Genomic DNA, 21,709 nt, shown 5'->3' with positions numbered 1-21,709 from the left:
TAGAGAGTTATTATTTAATGGAACATGGAGTTTCAGTTTTGCAAAATGAAGAGTTCTGGAAACGGATGGTGGCGATGGTTGCTCAACAATGTGAATGTATTTAACGCCACTGAACCACACACTTAAATATTCTTAAAATGATAAATTTTCTGTTATGTATATTTTACCACAAGTTTTTAAAATTCAATGATTTTTATTGTGTTCACAGAATCATAGAGCCATCACCACTTCTAATTCTGGAACATTCTTATCATTCCCACAAGAAACCTGGTATTAGCAATTACTAGTGATTCCTGCCAGCAATCACTTCCTAGTCCCCGTTTCTCCTCAGCCCCAAATCTACTTTCAATCTCTATACATTTGCCTATTCTGGACATTTTATATGAATGAAATTATAAAGTATGCGGCCTTTGTGTCTGTCAGTTCGCATAAGATTTTCAAAGTTCATTCATGTTGTAATATGTACGAGTATTTCATTTCTTTCCATGGCCAAATAATATTCCGTGGTATGGATATATCACATTTGTTTATTCATTGGTTAGTTGGTGGATATTTGGATTGTTTCCATTTTGGGCTTTAAGAATAATGCTGCCATGAACTTTAGTGTACAAGTTTTTGTGTGAGCATATTTTTCTTGGATATATACTTGGAGGGGAATTGTTGGGTTATATGGTCTCTCTGTGCTTAACTTTTTTTTAAGGCTTTAACTTTTATTTTTAAGTAATTGCTACACCCAAAGTGGGACTCAAACCTACAACCCTGAGATCAAGAGCCATGTGCTCTACCGACTGAACTGCCCCTTTATTTAATAAAAGAAAATTTAAAAAAAAATTTTTTTTTTTAAGTTAACATGCTTCACTTTTCGAGGAACTGCCAGACTGTTTTCCCCAGCGGCTGCAGCATTTTACATTCGTACCAGTGTATGAGGTTTCCAATAGTTTTTTTGAGTAGTTTTATTAAAGTCATTTTCTAATCTTTCTAAAAAGGATCTATAAATTGGCTTAAATCATACAGCTCTGTGCTTTGTTTTGCTTTGCAAATGTGTAATAAAATGTGCTGGGAATGCCTCCCATGTGAAAAAAAATGAGCTATTTTAATAATAAAATATATAACTACAGCCTCTGTTATCTCTAATCCAGAATATTTTTCTATTCGACCCTAACACCTGTGGCCTCCGGACTACTTGGCCGACCCGGACAGGTAAGTACGAGGACGAGTCTCCTATTTGGCCAGTCGTGCTGGAGACGGCTTGCCGAGCCCTCAGCCTCCTGTCCACCCCTTTTCCGCAATGCAGAGCAGCGGCGAACTACATTTCCCAGAATGCCCCCGCTTGGAGGTTGGAGTTTGCACGAAAGGAATTCGGGGGGAAATTTGGAAGGTAAACGCGAAAGGGACGCTGTTAGTCTCCAGAGGCGGTGACAGCCAGATGCCGAGCGGATGTGAGAGTCGCCCAGGCTGCCCGGCGAGCTGTCCCGAGCCCCCGCTTCGGGCCGAGACCGTCGGCGTCCGCTTGTGCCTTCGCAGCCGCGGCCCCAGCTCGGCTCCCTCCCTGCTCGTCCAACAACCGTGTAAGCCCCTACTGCTGCATTAGACCCTAGACCCCGAAGACGTAGAGTGGCTTGTGTTTTCCTGAACAAACCCTGAATCATACATGTGTATATGGGGCAGAGGTACCATTTAACGTTTAATATACTTAAAATACAATGGGGCGGGTGCGGGGAATGTGATGTGTCTAGAGACAGTGTTTTTGCCCCTATGGGCAATTCCTGTTTCGGCGGCAAACTGGAGTCAGCCTTGCTAGTCTTAATTTATCCTGAGCGTTAAACAACAACAAAAAAGCATTAAAAAGTGTCGTTAAAAACTCATTGTAAGCTGCATTTAATGGTAGAATAATAATCCATCAAACAGATATCTTATGATTTAACGAACTAGTCCCAAAATGTTGGCATTCAGGCTATTGTTTACAATTGTTTGGGCAATTATGAATAACCTTGAGAAGAGCGATTCTTATGATTACTTTCTTTAGACAGATTCCAAAAAGTGGTTATTTCTGGTTCAAAGAATATAAACATATTAAAGATTATGAATACACACTGCTAGATTGGTTTCCAGAAATGTAGAAATTTACACTCCTACAAGTAGTGACCAAGAATTTGTCTTGCCTGTCAGGACAGCCTATGACTGCCATCAGATACTAGAATGTAACAGTAATGTTTGCTAATTTGCTAGGTAAAATTTCAGGTTTAATTTTTGTGCACTTGATTGGCCAAGATTGTGTTCGCTCTCTCTTCCTTCCCTTCCTAACTTCCGTCCCTCCCCTCCCCCTCCTTCTCCCCTTCCCCTTCCTTCCTTCCTCTTCCTTCCCTTCTCCTCTCCTTTCTTTTCCTTTCCCTTTTTTCTTTCTTCCCTTCCTTTATTCTCTTTCCCTCCCTCCTTCTTTCCATTCTTCCTCTCTAGAATTCACATGCTTTGCCTATAAATCTGTCAAATACCATGTTTTTATAAATTCCCCCAACTTCCTGTTGCATTTAATTTTGTTTGCATATAATTTTATTATCTATCTTAATAGTTTTTATGTAGCAAAAATCTATTCCTTTAGAATTTCTAACGTTGCTTTCAATATTAGTTTATTTGCCATTTGGAAATAAGATAAATAATACCCTCTATTTTCTGTTATTTATGGCTTGATTTAAAATTATGGCTTGATTTTACACATTACCTCTTTGACTTACCTGAACTTTTTTGGGGGGTGGGGGTGGGGCATATATTAAAAGAAGAAGATCTAACTTAATTTTCCCCTGAAGCAACTAGTTGCTTGAGCACCCTTTGGACAAATCCTATCTTTATTGTAATTATATTTTCAGATTCTAAATGTGGCTGTTTTAAATAATTAAAACATGCATGTTGAAGAAAGTTCAAACACCTCAGAAATATGTAATGTGGAAAATGAAAGAATCCCACCCCTTAAAGGTAACCACTGCTGAGAATTTAGGGAATTTTTTAAAATTTAGCTTTTTATTTTTGATTTTATTTATTTTTTAAAGATTTATTTATTTATTATTTGAGAGACTGAGAGAGACGAGAGAGAGAGAGAGAGCGAGCGCATGCCTATACTTGCATGTCCAAGCATGGCGGAGAGGGGCAGAGGGACAGGGAGAGAGAGAAGCTCAAGCAGACTCCTCACTGAACACTGAGCTCGGGGCACCCCACTGGGCTGGATCCCAGGACCCTGAGACCATGACTTGAGCCGAAATCAAGGGTCCGGCACTTAACCGACTGAGCCACCCAGGCGCCCCTAAAATTTAGCTTTTTAAATTGAGGTATAGTTTATAAAAATAATATGCATAGATTTTAAATGTACAGTTTGATGAGTTTTGACAAATATATATGTCTATATAACCATCAGCCAATCAAGATGCAAAATACTTTTGCACCCAAAAAGTTCTCTCTTGCCCCTTTCCAGTCAATCTCCATTTTCCCAAAGCAACAACTATTCCAGTTTCAATCTCTTTGGACTTGTTTTGACTGTTCTTAAACTTCATATAAATGGAATCATAAGTATAAACTCATTTATGTCTGGCTTCTTTCACTCACTCAACATAATTCTTTTGAGAGTCATCTGTGTTAATCTGTGTATTAGCACTTCTATTTATTGCTGAATAGTTATCCAGTGCACGGATGAGTCACAGTTTGTTTATCCATTCACTTATTGATGGACATGGGAGTCCTTTCCAGTTTGAGGCTATGTCAAATAAATCTGCTAAGAACATTCTAGTTCAAGACTTTTTGTAAACATTTCCAGAGTGGAATTCCTGGGGCATAGAGTAGGTGTAACTTAAATTTTATAAGAAACGGACATACGGTTTTTCAAAGTGGTTGTACCATTTAACCGTCCACCAGCTGTGTGGAACAGCTGCTTCACATTCTCACCAAAACTTGATACTATCTTTTGCATGTGATTCTATTTTTAATATATTTTGTTAAAATTTTAGCACAGTCACACAAGTTGCAAGTACAATACAGAGAATATTTTCCTTCACCATTTTAGAATAAGTTGCCAACCTGATGCTCCATTCCCCCTAATTCTTGAGTGTGTATTATATACAATCAAGGACATTCTCCTACATAACGATCAAAATTAGGAAGTTAATCTTGGTGCACAACAAACATCTAATCCTCAGACACTATTCACTATTCAATTTAACAATTGTCCTAATAATGTTTTTTCTAGTAAGATGATCCTGTTCAAAAAGTCTATGTTGCATTTAGTTGTCAAATTTCTTTAGTCTCCATCAAAGTGGAACTTTCCTCAGGTTGCCTTTTTTATTTTTAAAATTATTATTTATTTATTTATTTATTTTTATTTCTTGAGAGAGAAAGTGTGAGCAGGAAGGGGCTGAGGGAGATGGAGAGAGAGAATGCTAAGCAGGCTCCATGCTGAGTTCAGAGCCCAATGTGGGCTCGATCTCATGACCCTAAGATCATGACCTGAGCCAAAACCCAGAGCTGGATGCTTAACCGACTGAGCCAGCCAGGCGCCCCAACAAGTTGCCTTTTTTTAAAGTTTCCAAGCCAATTATATTATAGAATGGCCTCAAAATTTGGGGCCGTTTGATGTTTCTTCATAATCGTATCCATGTTACACATATTTGGCAAGATTATCATAGCAGGTACATGACTTTAATTTGTCCCCTTACTGATAATATTCACTTTGATCATTTGAATAAGGTGGTGTCTGCATGGTTTCTCCAATATAAAGTTACTCTTTTCTCTTCGTAATTAATATTTCTGTAGGGAAATACTCTGATACTAGGTAACTAATTGCTTCCAAAACTTTTAGTTTGTTCATTTATTAATTTATATCTGTATGGACTTGTGGTTTCCTATGTTCTTCAGTGGGCAATAATCTATTACTATCATTTATTTTGATACTCAAATTGTACCATATTTGGCCCTATAAGCTGGCTTCTCTGTCCTTTTGAAATACCCCTATCATTCTTTGAACAATTCTCTGCTTTCTGGCACAAGAACATTCACTATTGTCTTGAACTGAGAATGAGCCATTCTCCAAGGAGACTTAGTTTCTTTTAATGGAGGCTGGTATTTAGAAACCAAGATTTAGGCACTTGGTGTGCTCAGTGTTATTAGCATATCACTGCTCCTACCTAGTACCTATCTCAGGAGAAAACTAGGGAATATGTGAATGGATACACCCACACACGCACGCACACACACACACACACACACACACACACACTCAGTGCACAGATTTACATCTATGTTTATTTCTTCCCTTTTTTTGAGAGAGAGGAAGTATGCACGCACACAGGGGTGGGGTGGGGGGAGGGGCAGAGGGCGAGGAGAGAGAGAGAATCTTAAGCAGGTTCCACAATCCTGAGATTGTGATTTGGGCCAAAGTCAAGAGTCACACTCTCAACCTACTGAACCACCCAGGTGCCCCATCTATGCTTATTTCTATACCTCTTTACATTTATTGAAAACCTAAGTCTACACCAGTACTTCCAATTCCAACCCAACTCATATGGTTCATTTTAGTTTTCCCACTTTACATATTGTAACTCTTTCCTCTGACATGTGTTATCCTTATTGTATTTATTTGATCAGTACACTGAATGTGTCTCATCTCCCATGTCCACTGCTATCTCCTCCCAATGTGGCCACCCTCCTCACTATATTTACTCTGATACTCCACTCCAGATTACTCTTCTAACAGGACACCCTCCCCTCCTTGCTCAGGTTCTGAGATCCTGCTTTGGACCTCCTGTTCAAATGGATGACCTCCTTAGACCACTTAGGCTCTGACTCTTTGGGCCACCCTCGCATGGACACCTTGTCACTCAGCTCAGGCTCTAACTCCCCATGTTGGTCTCTCTCCCATATGGACCCTCTGCTCTTTCTACCCAGGCTCTGACACCTAACACTGGGCTTCTCTCTGTGTGAGCACCTGTCCTACCTTGCTTATGCTCTATATTGAACTGTCCCTACACGTGCTTGTCCCCCTCACTCTGCTAGAGTTCTGATACACCGTTCTAACCCATCGTGGCTGCCTCTTCCCCCAAATCTCCATTATGTGGCACCTACTTGGCTCTGCTCCACATGATGGCTTTAGGACTGAACCATTTGGGAAGCAAAGGGAAATAGAAAGGGATATGGACCTATTGTCATTCCTTTAAATTTTAGTTATTCTAAAGGGTATGACATAATGTCTCATTATGTTTTTAGAGTGCATATCTTTGATGAATAATGACGTAGAACTTCTCTTATGTGCTTATTGGCCATTTGTACATCTTTTTGTCAAGTGTCTACTTGAGGGTTTTTTTTTTCCCCTCTGCCTTATTGATTTGTAAGAATTCTTCACATATTCTGCATTCAAGTCCTTTTTAAATTTATATATTGAGGATGTATTTACCGCTCTTTGGCTTGCCTTTTTATTATCTTAATGGTGAAATTTTTACATTTTATGAAGTCCAACTTATGAATTTTAATTTTATGGCTAGTGTTTTTGTGTTCCATCTGAAATATCTGCCTACTCCAAATTCATGAAGATCTTCTTCTGTGTTTTCTTTTAAAAGCTTTAAAGTTTAGACTTTATGGTTAGGTCTCTGATCCATCTTAAATTAATTTTTGTTTACGCTGTGAGACCAAGTCCAAAGTTATTTTTTTCCATGCAGATATCCAGTTGTACCAATATTTTTGTTAAAAAAAGATTTTCATTTTCTGATGAATGACCTTGGATCTTTTGTCAAAAATCAATTATTGTATACATGTGGATTTATTTCTGTATTCTCTGTACTATTACATTGATCTGTAGTCTACTAATACACTGATACCCCCATTGTACTTGATTATTGTACCATTATAATCAGGTAGTGTAAGTCCTCCACTTTTTCTTTTAAGATTTTATTTATTTATTTGACAAAGAGAGAGAGAGCACAGGCAGAGTGGCAGGCAGAGGGAGAGGGAGAAGCAGGTTCCTGCTGAGCAGGGAGCCCGACATGGGGCTCGATCCCAGGACCCTGGGATCATGACCCGAGCTGAAGGCAGACGCTTAGCCAACTGAGCCACCCCGGTGCCCCAAAAGTCCTCCACTTTTGTTCTTCTTTTTCAAGATTGTTTCTGCTAGATCCTTTGGGTTTCCATACAAATTTTAGAGTCAGCTTGTTGATTGGCTACAAAAAAATGCTGCCTGGGAATTTGATTAGGGAAAGTTGCCATCTTAATAATATTGGGTTTTTTATTAAATGAACATTATATATTTCCATTTATTTAGGTCGTTCCTAAATTTTTTCACAATGTTTATCATTTGCAGTATACAGGCATACCAGAGATATTACGGGTTTCGTTCCAGACCACCACAATAAAGTGAATAAAACAATAAAGAGTCAAATTAATTTTTTGGTTTCCCAGTGCATAGAAAACTTATGCTTACACAATAGTCTATTAAGTGTGCAACAGCATTATGTCTAAAAAACAGTGTACATGTCTTAAGTAAAAAAATATTACTAAAAAATGCTAACCATCATCTGACCTTTTAGCGAGTCACCATCTTTTTGCTGGTGGAGGGTCTTGTTTGCTGTTGATGGCTGCTGACAGATCTGGGTGGTGATTGCTGAAGCTTGGGTGGCTGTGACAATTTCTTAAAATAAGACAACAATGAAGTTTGCTGCGTGGATGGACTCTTTCTTTCACAAATTATTTCTCTGCTGCATGCAGTGCTGCTTGATAGCATTTTCCCCACAGTCCTTCAAAACTGGAGTCAGTCCTCTCAAACCCTGCTGCTGCTCTATCAACTAACTTTATGTCATATTCTAAATCCTTTGTTGTCATTTCAACAATCTGCACAGCATCTTCACCAGAGTAGATTCCATCTCAAGAAACCACCTTCTTTGCTCATCCATAAGAAGCAACTCCTCATCTGTTCAAGTTTTATCATGAGACTGTAGCAGTTTGGTCCCATCTTCAGGCTCCACCTATAATTCCAGTTCTCTTGCTATTTCCACCACATCTGCAGTGACTTCCTCCACTCAAGCCTGGAACGCATCAAAGTCCTCCGTGTGGACAGGAATGTACTTCTTCCAAACTACTGTTAAACATTGGTATTCCATGGTCCTCAATCCCAGGATGTGACTTTTCTGGGGTCTCCATTCATGCCTCCGTATCTGTGAGTGTTTATACATTCTACATTAGGCTGGGCCTAACCTCTCATGTCTTCCATGACTGTGCAACCTCTGAAATCTGTTCAGCTCTCAGCTTTCCAGAAACTTCCCTGTGGAATCTCCTGGGGTCTTGCCCTGCTCATGCACATCTTAACAGTGGGCCAAGTACCCACAGGAAGTTTTTATGCAATTTTAGAGGGTTCCTTCTCTGCAGCTGCCTCCTCTAAGGCACCTTGCCCTCCAAACCCAGCTGTGTTAGCAGGCCTATGCTCTGAGCTCTGTTTCCTCTGCCCAGAGACATTGCTGCCCTCTGCTTAGGCTCCATAGCCTGTGATGAATGCAAGGCTGACCTCATGTGCTTCTCTTTTCTGAAGGGTAATAACCCTGCCTTGGTTTCTGTTCAATGCCTGCAATTGTTGTGTGTTCAAATGCCTGTATTTGTCTAGCTTTTATTGTTGTTTACAGCAGGAAGGTGAGTCCAGTGTCAGGCACTCAATCTTAACTAGAGCTGGAAGTCAAGAGGTTCATCTTTTAAAAGGAATTAATTTAAAGAACCATTATGTTTTTCTCATCTCTAGCTGTAGTGCAAGGCTAAGTATAAAGAGCCTCTTACCAAATACTCTTGGTCAAATTCAAATCCCAAACTGAAAGCCCTATATTTTTATAGGGTTCTGTCCTTTCTTTTCAAACCTTCCATAAAACAGTGAAAAGCTTAATAAAATATATTCATCCCAATCTTTGGTAAATTGCCTATACATATAATTGGAGGAATCCTAAAACATTTACATATTGATTTTTATAGACCATTAGAGGCAAAAGTTAGATTTCTTTGGTGAAAGATAGAACATGGAAGGACAAGTGCTCAGATTTCCTTCAGTTGTTAAAGGAGAGTGAAATTGATGAGCTTTTTTTCTCTCATTCCTTCCTTTTATTTTTATTTATTTTTTAAAAAGATTTATTTAGGGATAGAGAGAGCACATGGGGGGGTGGAGGAGGGAGAGAGAGAATCTCAAGCAGACTCCCTGCTGAGCGTGGAAGCTGGGGCTTGATCCTATGACCCCGAGATCATGACCTAAGCCAAAATCAAGAGTCTCACGCTTGACCGACTAAGCCACCCAGGCGCCCCTCGTTCCTTCTTTTTTTTTAAAAAAAGAAAATCTAAAAAAATAGGGGTGCTCAAAAAAAAGGGGGGTACTCAGCGGGGAGTCTGCTTGAAGTTTCCCTCCCTCTGCCCCTCCCCTCCAGCTCACACTTACATGCACATGTTCTCTCTCTCTCTAAAATAAATAAGTAAATCTTTGTTAAAAATTAAAAATAATAAGAAATCTAAAAATTTTTCCAGTTGTAGGGACGCCTGGGTGGCTCAGTCATTAAGCGTCTGCCTTCAGCTCAGGTCATGATCCCAGGGTCCTGGGATCAAGCCCCATGTCGGGCTCCCCGCTCAGTGGAGAGTCTGTCTGTCCATCTCCCTCTGCCCCTCTCCCTGCTCATGCTTGCTCGCTCTGTCTCTCAAATAAATAAATAAAATCTTTAAAAAAATGGTAATGTAGGGAGGACTCAAATTCAGAAAATAGGGGAGTCATTTACATTACATATATTTAATTTTATGCAAACTCACTACAGTGTCCAAGATTTTCTACTCAAGTAGTTGGAAACTCTTCTGTGAACCAGCACTTGCCTAGAGGTCCTGATATCCTCTTGTGGCCAGATGAATGTTTCTGAGTGAGCTCCAGTCACAGTGCTCCTATGATCAATAACAGCCTCTCAGTGCCTGGTGGCCTACACCCCCAGCCTGGCATTAAAACTCCCAGCAAGGAGACTCCCACACTACCTTTCCATTGCTATCTCTAATTTCCAGAAATTGGACCTTCCTCTCTTCCCTTTTCTATCTTTGACTATAGTTTCTCCCAGCTTATGTGTTCTTTTCTTTTTTTTCCCCACCAGTCAAAATTCTTACCCAAAATTTAAGACCAAATTTGATGCCACTGCTTTTATGAAACCTTTTATGATCCACCCAAACAAACAAGATCTTTCCTCTCCTTGAACTTCCCTAACACTATAAAGGGCAACAGGGGGCCAATGTTTCCAGGTGCTGTTTTTTTACCCCTCCCACAATAAATCTTTGAAGATAAGAATAATGTTTAACATGTTTTTGTTACCCCTGCCTTATTTAAACATTAAATATTCAATATATATATTTAATGACTAAATAAATGTTTTGAACATAGTGGGCACTCTATTTTTAAAAAGCCCTTTGACACACTGAAATAACTTTAATCTTCAATGTCAAGTAAATAGCAATAGGGTATTGGGGAAACAGGGATTGCTAAGTAACTTCTTTGTTCTTTCCAACATGAGGGAAACAAAAATAAATCCTTGTTTCTATGACCATAACACAGAAGCTTTCCTACTGTAAAAATTTTATTTTAGACTTCTACCCCGGAATTGTCTTGTCTTTTATTTTAGGTTCCTACCCAGGATTGAATTGTCCTACAGGCAATTTGTAAGAAAGATGGGAATTACAGAGCTCACTAACTCTAATTTTGTGTCTATGCCAATTTTAGAGAGGGTACACAACTTTTGTTCCTTTGGGTTTTGCATTCATCAAAAAGGAAGAAGGAATGAGATGACAAAGTTCAAAGACCTGAAACCATAAAACTCCTAGAAGAAAACACAGGGTGTAAACTCCTTGACATTGGTCTTGGCAATGATTTTTTTGGATTTGACACCAAAAGCAAAGGCAACAAAAGCAAAAATAAACAAGTGGGACTACATCAAACTGAAAAGCTTCTGCGCAGCAAAGGAAACCATCAACAAAATGAAAAGGCACCTACAAAATGGGAGAAAATATTTGTAAATCATATATCTGAGAAGGGGTAATATCCAAAATATATAAAGAATGCATACAACTCAATAACAAACAATCCAGTGAAAAAATGCACAGAGTGGGGTGCCTGGCTGGCTCGGTTGGTGGAGCATGTGACTCTTGGTCCAGGGTTGGAGGTTCAAGCCCCACGTTGGGTGCAGAGATTACTTAAAAATAAAATCTTTAAAACAACAAACAAAATAGGCAGAAGATCTGAATAGACATTTTCCAAAGAGGACATACAAAAGGGCAATAGGTACATGAAAAGGTACTCAGCATCACTAACCGTCAGGGAAATGCAAATTAAAACAAGGAGATATCACCCCACACCTGTTAGAATGGCCGCCATCAAAAAGACAAGAGATAACAAGTGTTGGTGAGGATGTGGAGGAAAGGGAGCCCTTACGCACTGTTGGAAATGTAAATTGGTGCAGCCACTATGAAAAACAGTATAGAGTTTCCTCAAAAAATTAAAAATGGAGACTTTCCACTTCTGGAATATGTCTGAACGAAATGAAATCACTATCTTGAAAAGGTATCTGTACCCCCATGTTCATTGCAGCATTATTTATGATAGCCAAGCCATGGAAATAACCTAAGTATATGTCAGTGGATGAATGGATAGAGAAAAATGTGAGATCGATCTATGACTTAGTCATAAAAAAGTAGGAAATTCTGTCATTTGCAACAACATAAAACTTGAGGATATGCTAGCTTATGCTAAATGAAACAAGTCAGAGAAAGAAATATTGTATGATCTCGCCTATATGTGGAATCTTAAAAAATCCCAAATTCATAGGTACCGAGGTTGTCAGAGGCAGGGGGTAGGGGGCTGGACAAAATGTGTGAAGGTCATATGGTACAAACTTCCAGTTATAAGATAAATAAGTTCTGGGGATTTAATATACACCACGGTGACTATAGTTACTACTGTGTCCTATATTTTAAAGTTGCTAAGAGAGTCGATCTTGAAAGTTCTGATCACACACACACATAAATTATAACTATTTGTGGTGATGGATGCTAACTAAACTTACTGTGGTAGTCACGTACATATATCAAATCATCCTGTTACTAAAACTAATACAATGTTATATGTTAATTATATCTCATTACAACTGGAAAAATTTTTATTTTTTTTAAGATTTTTATTTATTTGTCAGAGAGAGAGAGCATAAGCAGGGGGAGCAGCAGAGAGGGAGAAGCAGGCTCCTCACTGAGCAAGGGGCCCAATGAGGCAACTGTTTGGCTATGTGAGTCAACAGAGGACAATGCCAAGGGTAACACTGATACAAAAAGGAGAGTGAGGAGCACGATGGTACTTTGGTGGAGGCAGAACAGGCAGAGGCTGACAGGGAAGATTAGTTTGGGGAATGTTCTGTGGATGCTCCTGAGGAGAGCCGTTTGCAACTGTCTCATGGGCAATGGAAATGTCAGTCTGGAGCTCGGGAGGGAGGCTCATTTATTGATGAGACGACAGACATTTATTTTACACCTACTATGAACCAAGCACTAAATGTGGGGGAAAGAGATATATTTGCGTGTCATTTATATAGACTCTGTTACAATTATCTTTTCTTCATTAAGTCCTTGTTACTTAATATAATTTTTTCTTCCTTTAAATTTTTTTATTGTTATTGTAATCACCATACATTAATTACATCATTAGTTTTTGATGTAGTGTTCCATGATTCATTGTTTGTGCATAACACCCAGTGCTCCACGCAGAACGTGCCCTCTTTAATACCCATCACCAGGCTAACCCATCCTCCCACCCCCCTCCCCTCTAGAACCCTCAGTTTGTTTTTCAGAGTCCATCGTCTCTCATGGTTTGTCTCCCCCTCCGATTTACCCCCCTTCATAATATAATTCTTTTATGTCTGTTTTATGGTGCTTCTGAGAACCTATAATTCAAAGATATACTGCAAATACAATAATAAATATTTGAAATTTAAAATTCATCTACAAAATCATAAATGGATAGAAAACTAAGACCGAAAAAACAACTTTATTGGTGTATTAGTTGGCATAGGCTGCGGTAATAAATAGATCAAAAAGGTAATGGCACAGCACCATCCAAGTCTCTATCTTGGTCACAGTTTATCTCTAGATTAGCAAGTGAATAGCTTGGTAGCCGGGTTCTCCTTAGAGACCGAAGCTGAGGCGGCTTCCACCCTCGACAACAGTCGCAGCTTCTAACGTCCTCTGTCCCCTTCATCTCAGTCGCCTGATGCATTGGAAATTTAAGGCCTCAAGGTGGCAAACGTCACTTCTAGGAACACTTCGTGGCCTAAAACTCAGTCATATGGCCAGATCTAACTACAAGGGCAGCTGGGAAGCTCAGTCCAGCTTTGTGTCCAGGAAGAAGAGGAAATAGATTTTGTTGAATAATTAGTAGTCAGCCACGATTTGCATTAAATAACCCGAGTAAAGGTGAATTTAAATAACTAAAACAGGGGCGCCTGGGTGGCTCAGTCGGTTGGGCATCTGCCTTTGGCTTGGGTCCTGGTCCCGGGATCCTGGGACCAAGCCCAGCATTGGGCTCCCTGCTCGGTGGAGAGTCTGCTTCTCCCTCTGCCCCTCCTCCTGCTTGCGTGCTCTCTCTCAAATAAATAAATAAATAAATAAATAAATAAATAAATAAATAAATAAAAACAGGTGGTCATGAGGAGCCTGCCTGTTGTGTGTGCATGAACAGAATGTTTAGCACTGCATCTCTGGAGAGAAGTGATTTGCCATTTGTAAGGAACTTCTATTCATGTAACAGTTAAGCTATGCTTTAGTAGTTATAAGAACCAAACTTGAAAACAGTTGAATTCCTATAACATTGTTCAGAGTCCTCGCGAGGATATCATTTGCTTTTTCTAGCTGAAAAGCAATCTGAGCTAAGTGACCTGAGATGATGGGGGGCAAGAGGAAAGAGGACAGTACCCCAGGATTAATATGTTTTCTATAAGCAGATCTTTTACGACCTTCCTCTCTGTTCCCAGGAATATGGGCCTCTTTGATGTGTTTGTGGTTTTGACATTTCTTTCACCATCAGCATTTTTTCTCCAAAATTGTCCTTAAAGTGACTGCATCCTTTTATGATCCCTTACTTAGCCTGTGACCACTTTCCTACTCCCAGTAAATTTTTACAACAAATCTCATCCACTTCAGCTTCGTCCTGCATTTGAGCCTGAACATGTGCTCAGAGTGGCAGATGGAAACCCACCAGCAGTAATAAATACATCACTACTCAAGATCTTCTATCACTTGATATCCAGAGATCGATGCAATATAAGATTATTAGATAATAGATTATTCCTATCTTTAGTGTATCCCTCAGGAATAAATTCCTTGTGACTTAAAATCAAATATCTCTACTGGAGAGCCTTCTTCTCAAAGTCTTAAAGTTATTATCAGTTCTGTTTTGTTAAGTATTTCATTGACATGAACAATAATATATTGTTTATTATGGCCTAGGATTTGGAGAGGGAAGCATTTGAAAGGAAATTAAGGATTTCAGACATTAGCTCTGTTTTAGGTTGATCCTAGGTAGATGATGCAGTCTTGTCTGATTGGACTGCTAAGACAAAATACCAGACTGGGTGGTTTATAAACAAAACAGAACATTTATTTTTCAGAGTTCTGGAGGCTAAAAGTCTGAGATCAGGTGCCACCCTCTTCTGAGTTGTACTTTTGCTCTATCCTCACATGGTAGAAGGACTAGGGAGCTCTGTGGGTCCTCCTTAATGAAGACACGAATCCCCATCCTGAGAGTCCAGCCTCATGACCTAGTCACCTCCTATTAGGAGTACCCTCCTCCTAGTACCATCACCTTGGGGATTAGGATTAGAATTTCAATATGTGAATTTGGGGTGGAGGGTGCAAACATTCAGACCATAGGTAGTCTCTTCCTGGTAAGTAGTAGGGAGCCAGAGAGGAGCTAAGGTGGGGGTAATTTGGATCATTAGGAAACCTTCACAGTATCGTTCAATCAGAACACTTTAGTGGATTTTACTCTTGGTCCCCTAGCATCAGAATACTCTGGGTAGAATCCTAAAATAGATAGGAGGCAGGGTCACACATCCCACTGTAGAAACTAAAGAGGGCAGATAATCTTTTTCCCTGACAGCTGGGGCATCTGCAAATGTTCCTGCCAAGGGCTTTGAACCTTGAAGGAGTGACACAAAAATGGAGGCTCCTGAGAGATCACGTGCAGCAATGGTGGGGTACAGTCCACCGTTTAGAGATGACTTCTTTGGTTTGGGGGGGCTTCCTTTTCAGACTGTACTGGACCACTGCCCACCTTCCCCCGTCTCCTGCTCTTTGCCTGGACCTTACTGTGACATTAAGGCTGTTCTGATAGCTTTATCTGAAATTGTTTTCTGCTTGCATTGGTCAAGGAAAATTTGTTGTCTGCAACCAAGAATTCCAGCTAGCATAAACATCCCCCAAATCTGCTATACTTATATTTCCATTAAAACTTTCTTATTGTAAAAATTATCCACTGAAAAACTTAGAAAATATAAACAAAAAACACTGTAACCCCATCACCACAGAGCAACTTTGTAAAAAAATTTTGAAACATTTTCTGGTGCAGGGGCACCTGGGTGGCTCAGTTGGTTAAGCGTCTGCCTTCTACTCAGATCATGATCCCTGATTGAGTCCCCCGTCGGGTTCCCTGCTTATCGGGGAGCCTGCTTCTCCCTCTGCCTGTCACTCCCCCTACTTGTGCTCTCTGACAAATAAATAAATAAAATCTTTTTTTTTTTTTTAAAGAAACATTTTCTGGTGCATAGTCTCTCCAACTTTTTCCTGGGCATATGAATATATTGTTTCTTTAGCTATTATAAAAAGTGCTACCACATTGCGATCAACATGCTTGTTATTTGACTGCTATTCGGCCTCATCTGTAGCATTGCTTCTCCATATGAACATGAACACAGACATGATGAGTTGGTCCAGCCTAGGGAAAAATATTTGTCACACTTACTCAAGTTTCCTTTGAGTAAATATATGTAGAAGTGAAAGCATATAAAATGATTTCAGGTACATCCTTGGGACAGAACTAATCCAGCCGAGGGAAGCCAGTGTTCCTCTCCTGGGTAAAAGTCCTCAAACACCTAACATGGCCCCCTTTGTTTGGTCATGTGCAAACGAAGGCATCATTTTTATATTCAAGTTGCTAGGATTCAGGATTTCCGGAGAAAATTTAGGATATGGGTATACTCTCCCGAGGACCACTATTTCAACTAGAAATTCACTTAAAAATTACTAGTATCTCAGAATGCATGAAATTGATCTCTAATTCAAGAGCTGTAGGATTTTTATTTTAAAATCATTACTTACATGTACAAATCATAACTGCTGCCACAAAGTAAATACTCAGAGGGCAGTTTTGCTATGTATGCTTAAAATTAGAAATACTACTTGCAAACAGTAAATATATTAAAAGTTCTTAGAAAGTCTGTTCTCTACCTTATATCTTAATAGACTTCTGTACCTTTTTTTCAGAGGCAAACTTCAACAGCAGGTAGATTTAAAAAATGAGTAGGTTCTAAATTAATTGCATTTCAGTTTTTTCAACCTAGCTTGCCTTTATCCACAGTCTTGTTCTAATGGCTCCTCATTCCAATATTTGCCTTTAAGGCATCTGTTTTCTTCCTTTATAATCATATTTTAATTCTAGAAATAGGCGCTTCTAGCTCTGGTTTTCTTCTTGGTGAATGGTAATCAAACTTTCTCTTATTGCTACCCCAAAATTATCTTTAATATATTTAAGAATTGGATTAAAAAAATCTCCAGTGATTTTCAAACTAGTGTGCAGGTGATAGTTGTTTTTCCCTTTTCAAAATAAACCATCTTTAAGGTGGTTTTAAGATTTTTACTATTAGTTTTAAAAATCACATAAAATGATTGCTTTCGTGTAACAGTGCTTTTTCTCCATGTGCAATGCATTGAAAAGGTAACTTCAATAATTAAAAAAAATAAAACCACTCACTGCTTTATTAAGCAAATGAATTAACAGTTAACTTTTTAGATCCTGGACCTCAACATTCCTTTGCTATTCAAATCAAAATGCAGTAGTCTTCACATTTGTTACCATGGATTTCAAAAGAATAATCTACATTTCTAAAGCTATTTATATAGAAAGACAAAAGAGAACATAATTAAGCTGGAGTCTTTCCATAGCATTGTCTTTTGGGGTCCAGGCAGCAGAAGCATGATGTAGGTGAAAAAGTACTATGGCCAGGTTCCAATGTATGTGATTCAAGCTGAAGAACAAAAACTTGAACTGTGAATACATTAGCTCAGCTCAAAAAGTGAATGCTAACTAGAGGGTCTCCATCTTTGGCGATCAAACAAGGGCAAAGAGCTTAAATGGTAGCAGGATCACTGCGGGTTATTTATAAAACAGTACTTTGCAACACATATCAGGAAGCTAAGACACCCATTGCTCATACCTCTTGGAGAACAAAATAGGATGCTCATTTGTTTGGAATGGTTCTTGAAGGGAAATATTCTGGAAGGCAGGAAGAGAACTTTCCTTACTTGAAGGCCATCTTTCTCCCTATGGGCTCAAGCCTGTGAACTCTATCTCATTTATTCTTCTCAGTGTGAATCCAGTCCAGCTCTAGAAGTTACAGACTGCAAATACTTTTATAACCTAACTCCCATTATCAAATGGGCTTCTTTTCTTACTCTATCTTCTGATACTCAGAACCATTCAGAGCATTTATTTACTACTATAATATGCAATGAAATGGAATTTAAGAAACAACTCTGCAAAACAAGGAATATAAGAGCAGTTTGGTCTTTTTTTTTTTTTTTTAAACATTTGGTCCAGTAGCATGGGGCAAAGCTTTAGCTGAGTTAAATTCCCACTTCCTTTTGATAAGAAAAAGTCTAAATCAATAAACATTTAACTACAAACAAATCTATTTGTAAAAGTAAGAGGAAATCTGTTCTTTTAAAGCATTTTGGAAAGATGGAAAGTATTCAGTTGGTTATATATACTTTTTGGGTATTTCAACTTCTGTAAGATTGGAATCTAATGAAGCCTTCTTTCAATTTTCTAACACCATATACAAAATCTGTTATCAAAATGTATAAAAGACGCTTCTAAAAACAACTGTTAAGTTTAATGTTTTTGACTTAGTGATCAAGCCATCATTTTTTCAATTCCAACTTTAATTTGTTCCTGTACACTCTCTTTAACGGGGCTTTGGGCTTTCAAGTCATCCTCTTCAATCTTTGTATGATAAGGTGAGCTACTTGCTTCTGTTTAGCAGAGCTGGATCAGGAACATCTCTGCATTTGATTGGCTGGCTTTTAAAGGATTACTCCTGGAAAGCCACTGTTCGGTATCACATTGCTAGCAGTGTGGACTTAATTGTGGTTAAAAATTCAAATTGAAGACGAGTATTTACCATCAAAGAGAATGTAAACTTCAGTACTCCGTTGTTACATAGCTTCTATACATCATATTGACTTAATGTGTGTGTGATGAAGAGCTCTATTTCAAAACAAACTTAAATACTATATCCAGAAATAACAACTGACTCTGGCAAAAAGAGGTAATTTGGGGTCCCTGTATGTTCTTTAACAAAGCCAATACAATTTAAAAATAAATGAATTCCAACTACACAAATTGAGTTCAGTAAGATGAACAAAACTGAGGAAGACAAATGTCAGCTAAGTCAAGTCAAATAGATTATACTACTTAAACCCAGATGAAATAAAACAATGACTTTCCATTTTTATTTTGCCTTTCCCAGTTACTCAGAATAAACATTATCACTTTTCAAATTCCACCGATCGTTTTATCTGAAAGAAAAATTCACTGAGTAAAATGCTTAGCTGTAGGATTTTATACTTACAATCCATCAGGTTACAATAAAGTTACTACAGTTTCTTCCCCAGTGTGAGCATTCTGTATGTGCGTTTTATTTATTCTGTCACCTTCTATTTCCTTCTAAACTTTATATGCTCAAGAAAGAAACTGTATTGATGTTATGTAATAATACTTCAAATTTGCAACATACATACTGGTTTCTCTCTCCCTTGAACCCATGTGCCTGAAAAGTAAACACACTGTATCCCCCCAAAACACCACCTTGGAGTGTATAAGGACCAGTATAGATCTGTATAAGTATAAGCACTGAAAAACAGTTGTGTGGAAGGGTAAAGATGTATCTGTCCTTGTTGACAACAATCCCCACGATTTATTAGCCACAGGCAGCCAACTTAGTAAATGACAAGGTCCAAGGCCTGGCCATAAGAAGTGGGTAACCCAGTGGAAGTGAAGGCTTTTAGGTCTTACAACTAATGTGATTCAAAAGAAAAAAAAAAACCAACACCAACACCACCAACAACAAAAAAGCAAGCAAACCGTAAAACCTGGAGAAAGTCCTTCAAATAGAGCCTCTCTGGCAACTCAAATTGAACCAAATGATTCAGGTGGACGATTAGAATAAACTGTGCGCCGTTTTCTTTCACTAGGTCTACAAAGCCCATAAATTATGTTTGGTCCAGAACACCAGGAGTTATTAGCACCTTTCTTTTTCACTTTTTAATATTCGGTATATTCAGCAACAATCCTTAATCCATGGTCTTCATTCATTTATTGACTGAACAAGATCCTGGGTGCCTCCTGGTGATCGCTCCTTCCAGGCTGACCTTATATGACAGCAAACTGAAATGCCCCTCCGTGGAGAGGGTCAAGACCGCGAGGAAAGTCATCCAAAGGTGGACGCATCTTGCTTTCATTTACTTGTTTATTAGAGGGGCGGCGATGGCCGCGGCTGGACGAGGACGAGGCGAAGGGGCGCGCGGGCCATGAGCCGCAGCCCCGGGGTGGGTACCCGCGGAGGAAGAGGAAGGCAGCAGCCATGCTCTACCAGCTCGGCCCGCCGGACCCAGAAAAATGACCAGCCCCTCCCCCACTGCACTCTTGACCCCTCCCCCTCTTTCCAGGCCTTTCATCCGCCCGCCCGCTCGTCCGCCGGGCAGCCCCGGGGCCCCCAGACCTCGCACCGCCCGCCTCTTTCGCCAACCCGGTCCAGCGACGCGGGCAGGCCCGGGGTGGCCCTGCGAAGCCCTCGGCCGGGCGAGGACCCCGACCCCGACCCCTCCGACCGCGCCCCTCCCCCTCGAGTAACGCACCTGCGGCCCCGCCCCCGGCCAAACGCTGAGGCGGCGGCGGGCTGGCGAGGCCGAGCGGCTCGGCCCTCCAGGCGCAGTCACCTTCCCTTCCCCCGCCATTCTGCCCACCCCCCTAGCTCAGCCACCAAGCAGCCGTCGCGATCCTCAGCCGCCCCGAAATCTAAAGGGGTCCGTCTCCGGCACCACAACCAAATGGCTGAGCCTCCCTGGCCGGCTTCGCAGCCCGCCCATTGGTCCCTTCCCCCCCCCGCCGCCGCCACCATTGGCTGTTGCCCGGACACCCTCGGCAGCGATTGGCTCCAGCTGTTGCCGCTCATCCGCCGAACCTCAGGTCCCGCCTCCACCGTGATCAGGTTAGTGTGCGCCGCGGGTGCTGGGGGCTCGAGAACCGAGCGGAGCTGGTTGAGCCTTCAAAGTCCTAAAACGCGCGGCCGTGGGTTCGGGGTTTATTGATTGAATTCCGCCGGCGCGGGAGCCTCTGCAGAGAGAGAGCGCGAGAGATGGACATGGACAAACGGATTCATTTAGAGCTGCGGAACAGGACGCCCTCTGATGTGAGCATTTGCCAAAAATATCTCTGTCGGTCCATTCTCCTACTTTGTGTGTGTGTGTGCGTTGGGGGGAGGCACTTTTTTTTGAGGGGGGGCGCCCGGGAGGTGTGGGTTTGGGGGTCGGACTGCAAATGAATTGCAAGGTTGGGGGGTTGCAATGCCATCCGAGCATGTTCCGGCTGCCGCCGCCGCTGCCCTTGGTGTGTGACTACCTGTGCGTGTGCTCCCGCGTGTGCGAGTGTGGGTGCGAGAGTGTGCGTGCGAGTGTGCACCCACCGGGGGCCAGCGGGCGCACGCGTTTGGGTCGGAGAGAATGAGGCAAAATAACCCTCTGAGCTCGCTGCTCCCTTGACTCCGTCTGGGGGGAAGATTAACGAGGGAGGAGGAGGAGGGGGGCTGCCTCCTGGATTTAACAACAAAAAAAGGGGGTTTTATATTTTATAAATGAATCCCCCCTTCCGCCCCCCTCCCGCGCCTTCCCCCTCCCTTTCTCTCTCTCTCTCTCTCTCGCTCGCACACACACAATAAGTTTTGGGCTTCGCGAGTCCGGTTTAGTTTCTGATAAATGTGGGCCGAGGCCCCCGGGGAGAGCGCGTGGGGAGGGGGCTGCAGTGGAGTTGGGAATGGCTCGAGTTTAAAGTGCGTCTTCATTTCTTTGCAGTGATGAGGCGAGAGACGGGGGAGCCATATTTGTAACTTTGTAGTGTTCGTGAACGCGCCCTTTCTCTCCCTCCCTCCCTTTCTCTTCCTCCCTTCCTCTCCTCCTCTTTCTCCCTCACTCTTTCCACCCCACCTTCGGGCCAGATGCTGATGTTTCTTCCTTTCCTTCCGAAGGGAGGATAAATTGGAAGGGGGGAGGGATTTTCGAACGTGCAAAGGCACAGATAATCCCCGCGCCTCCCCACCTCGAGCGATCGCTATTGCAAGTTACCCGAAGGCTACGTCCCGGTCCCCCCTCGCCCCTG

General features: G+C 41.0%; 2 protein-coding genes across 3 annotated transcripts in view; one reads left to right on the top strand and one right to left on the bottom strand.

Annotated features, from left to right (window-relative positions):
* SPESP1 (sperm equatorial segment protein 1) overlaps window positions 1–21,709 on the bottom strand; it is a 154,602-nt gene that overhangs the window by 130,450 nt on the left and 2,443 nt on the right. The gene's annotated exons all lie outside the window — the stretch shown is intronic.
* ANP32A (acidic nuclear phosphoprotein 32 family member A) overlaps window positions 20,546–21,709 on the top strand; it is a 37,494-nt gene continuing 36,330 nt past the window's right edge. The window contains exon 1 of one of the 2 annotated variants that reach the window (XR_012373689.1): window positions 20,546–20,747. Coding sequence is in view for 1 of the 2 variants with exons in the window: in XM_025884251.2 (XP_025740036.1) it covers window positions 20,694–20,747 (54 nt within the window). In the remaining variant the exon portion in view is untranslated. The remainder of the gene's footprint in view (window positions 20,748–21,709) is intronic. The other variant, XM_025884251.2, reaches the window with a different exon arrangement.

Source organism: Callorhinus ursinus, unplaced genomic scaffold (genome assembly GCF_003265705.2).
Source record: "Callorhinus ursinus isolate GAN/ISIS: 27379988/994484 unplaced genomic scaffold, GSC_fseal_2.0 scaffold25, whole genome shotgun sequence".
Taxonomy (NCBI): Eukaryota; Metazoa; Chordata; class Mammalia; order Carnivora; family Otariidae; genus Callorhinus; species Callorhinus ursinus.
Note: the sequence above shows the minus strand (reverse complement) of the source record. Positions and strands in the feature narration are given on the sequence as shown.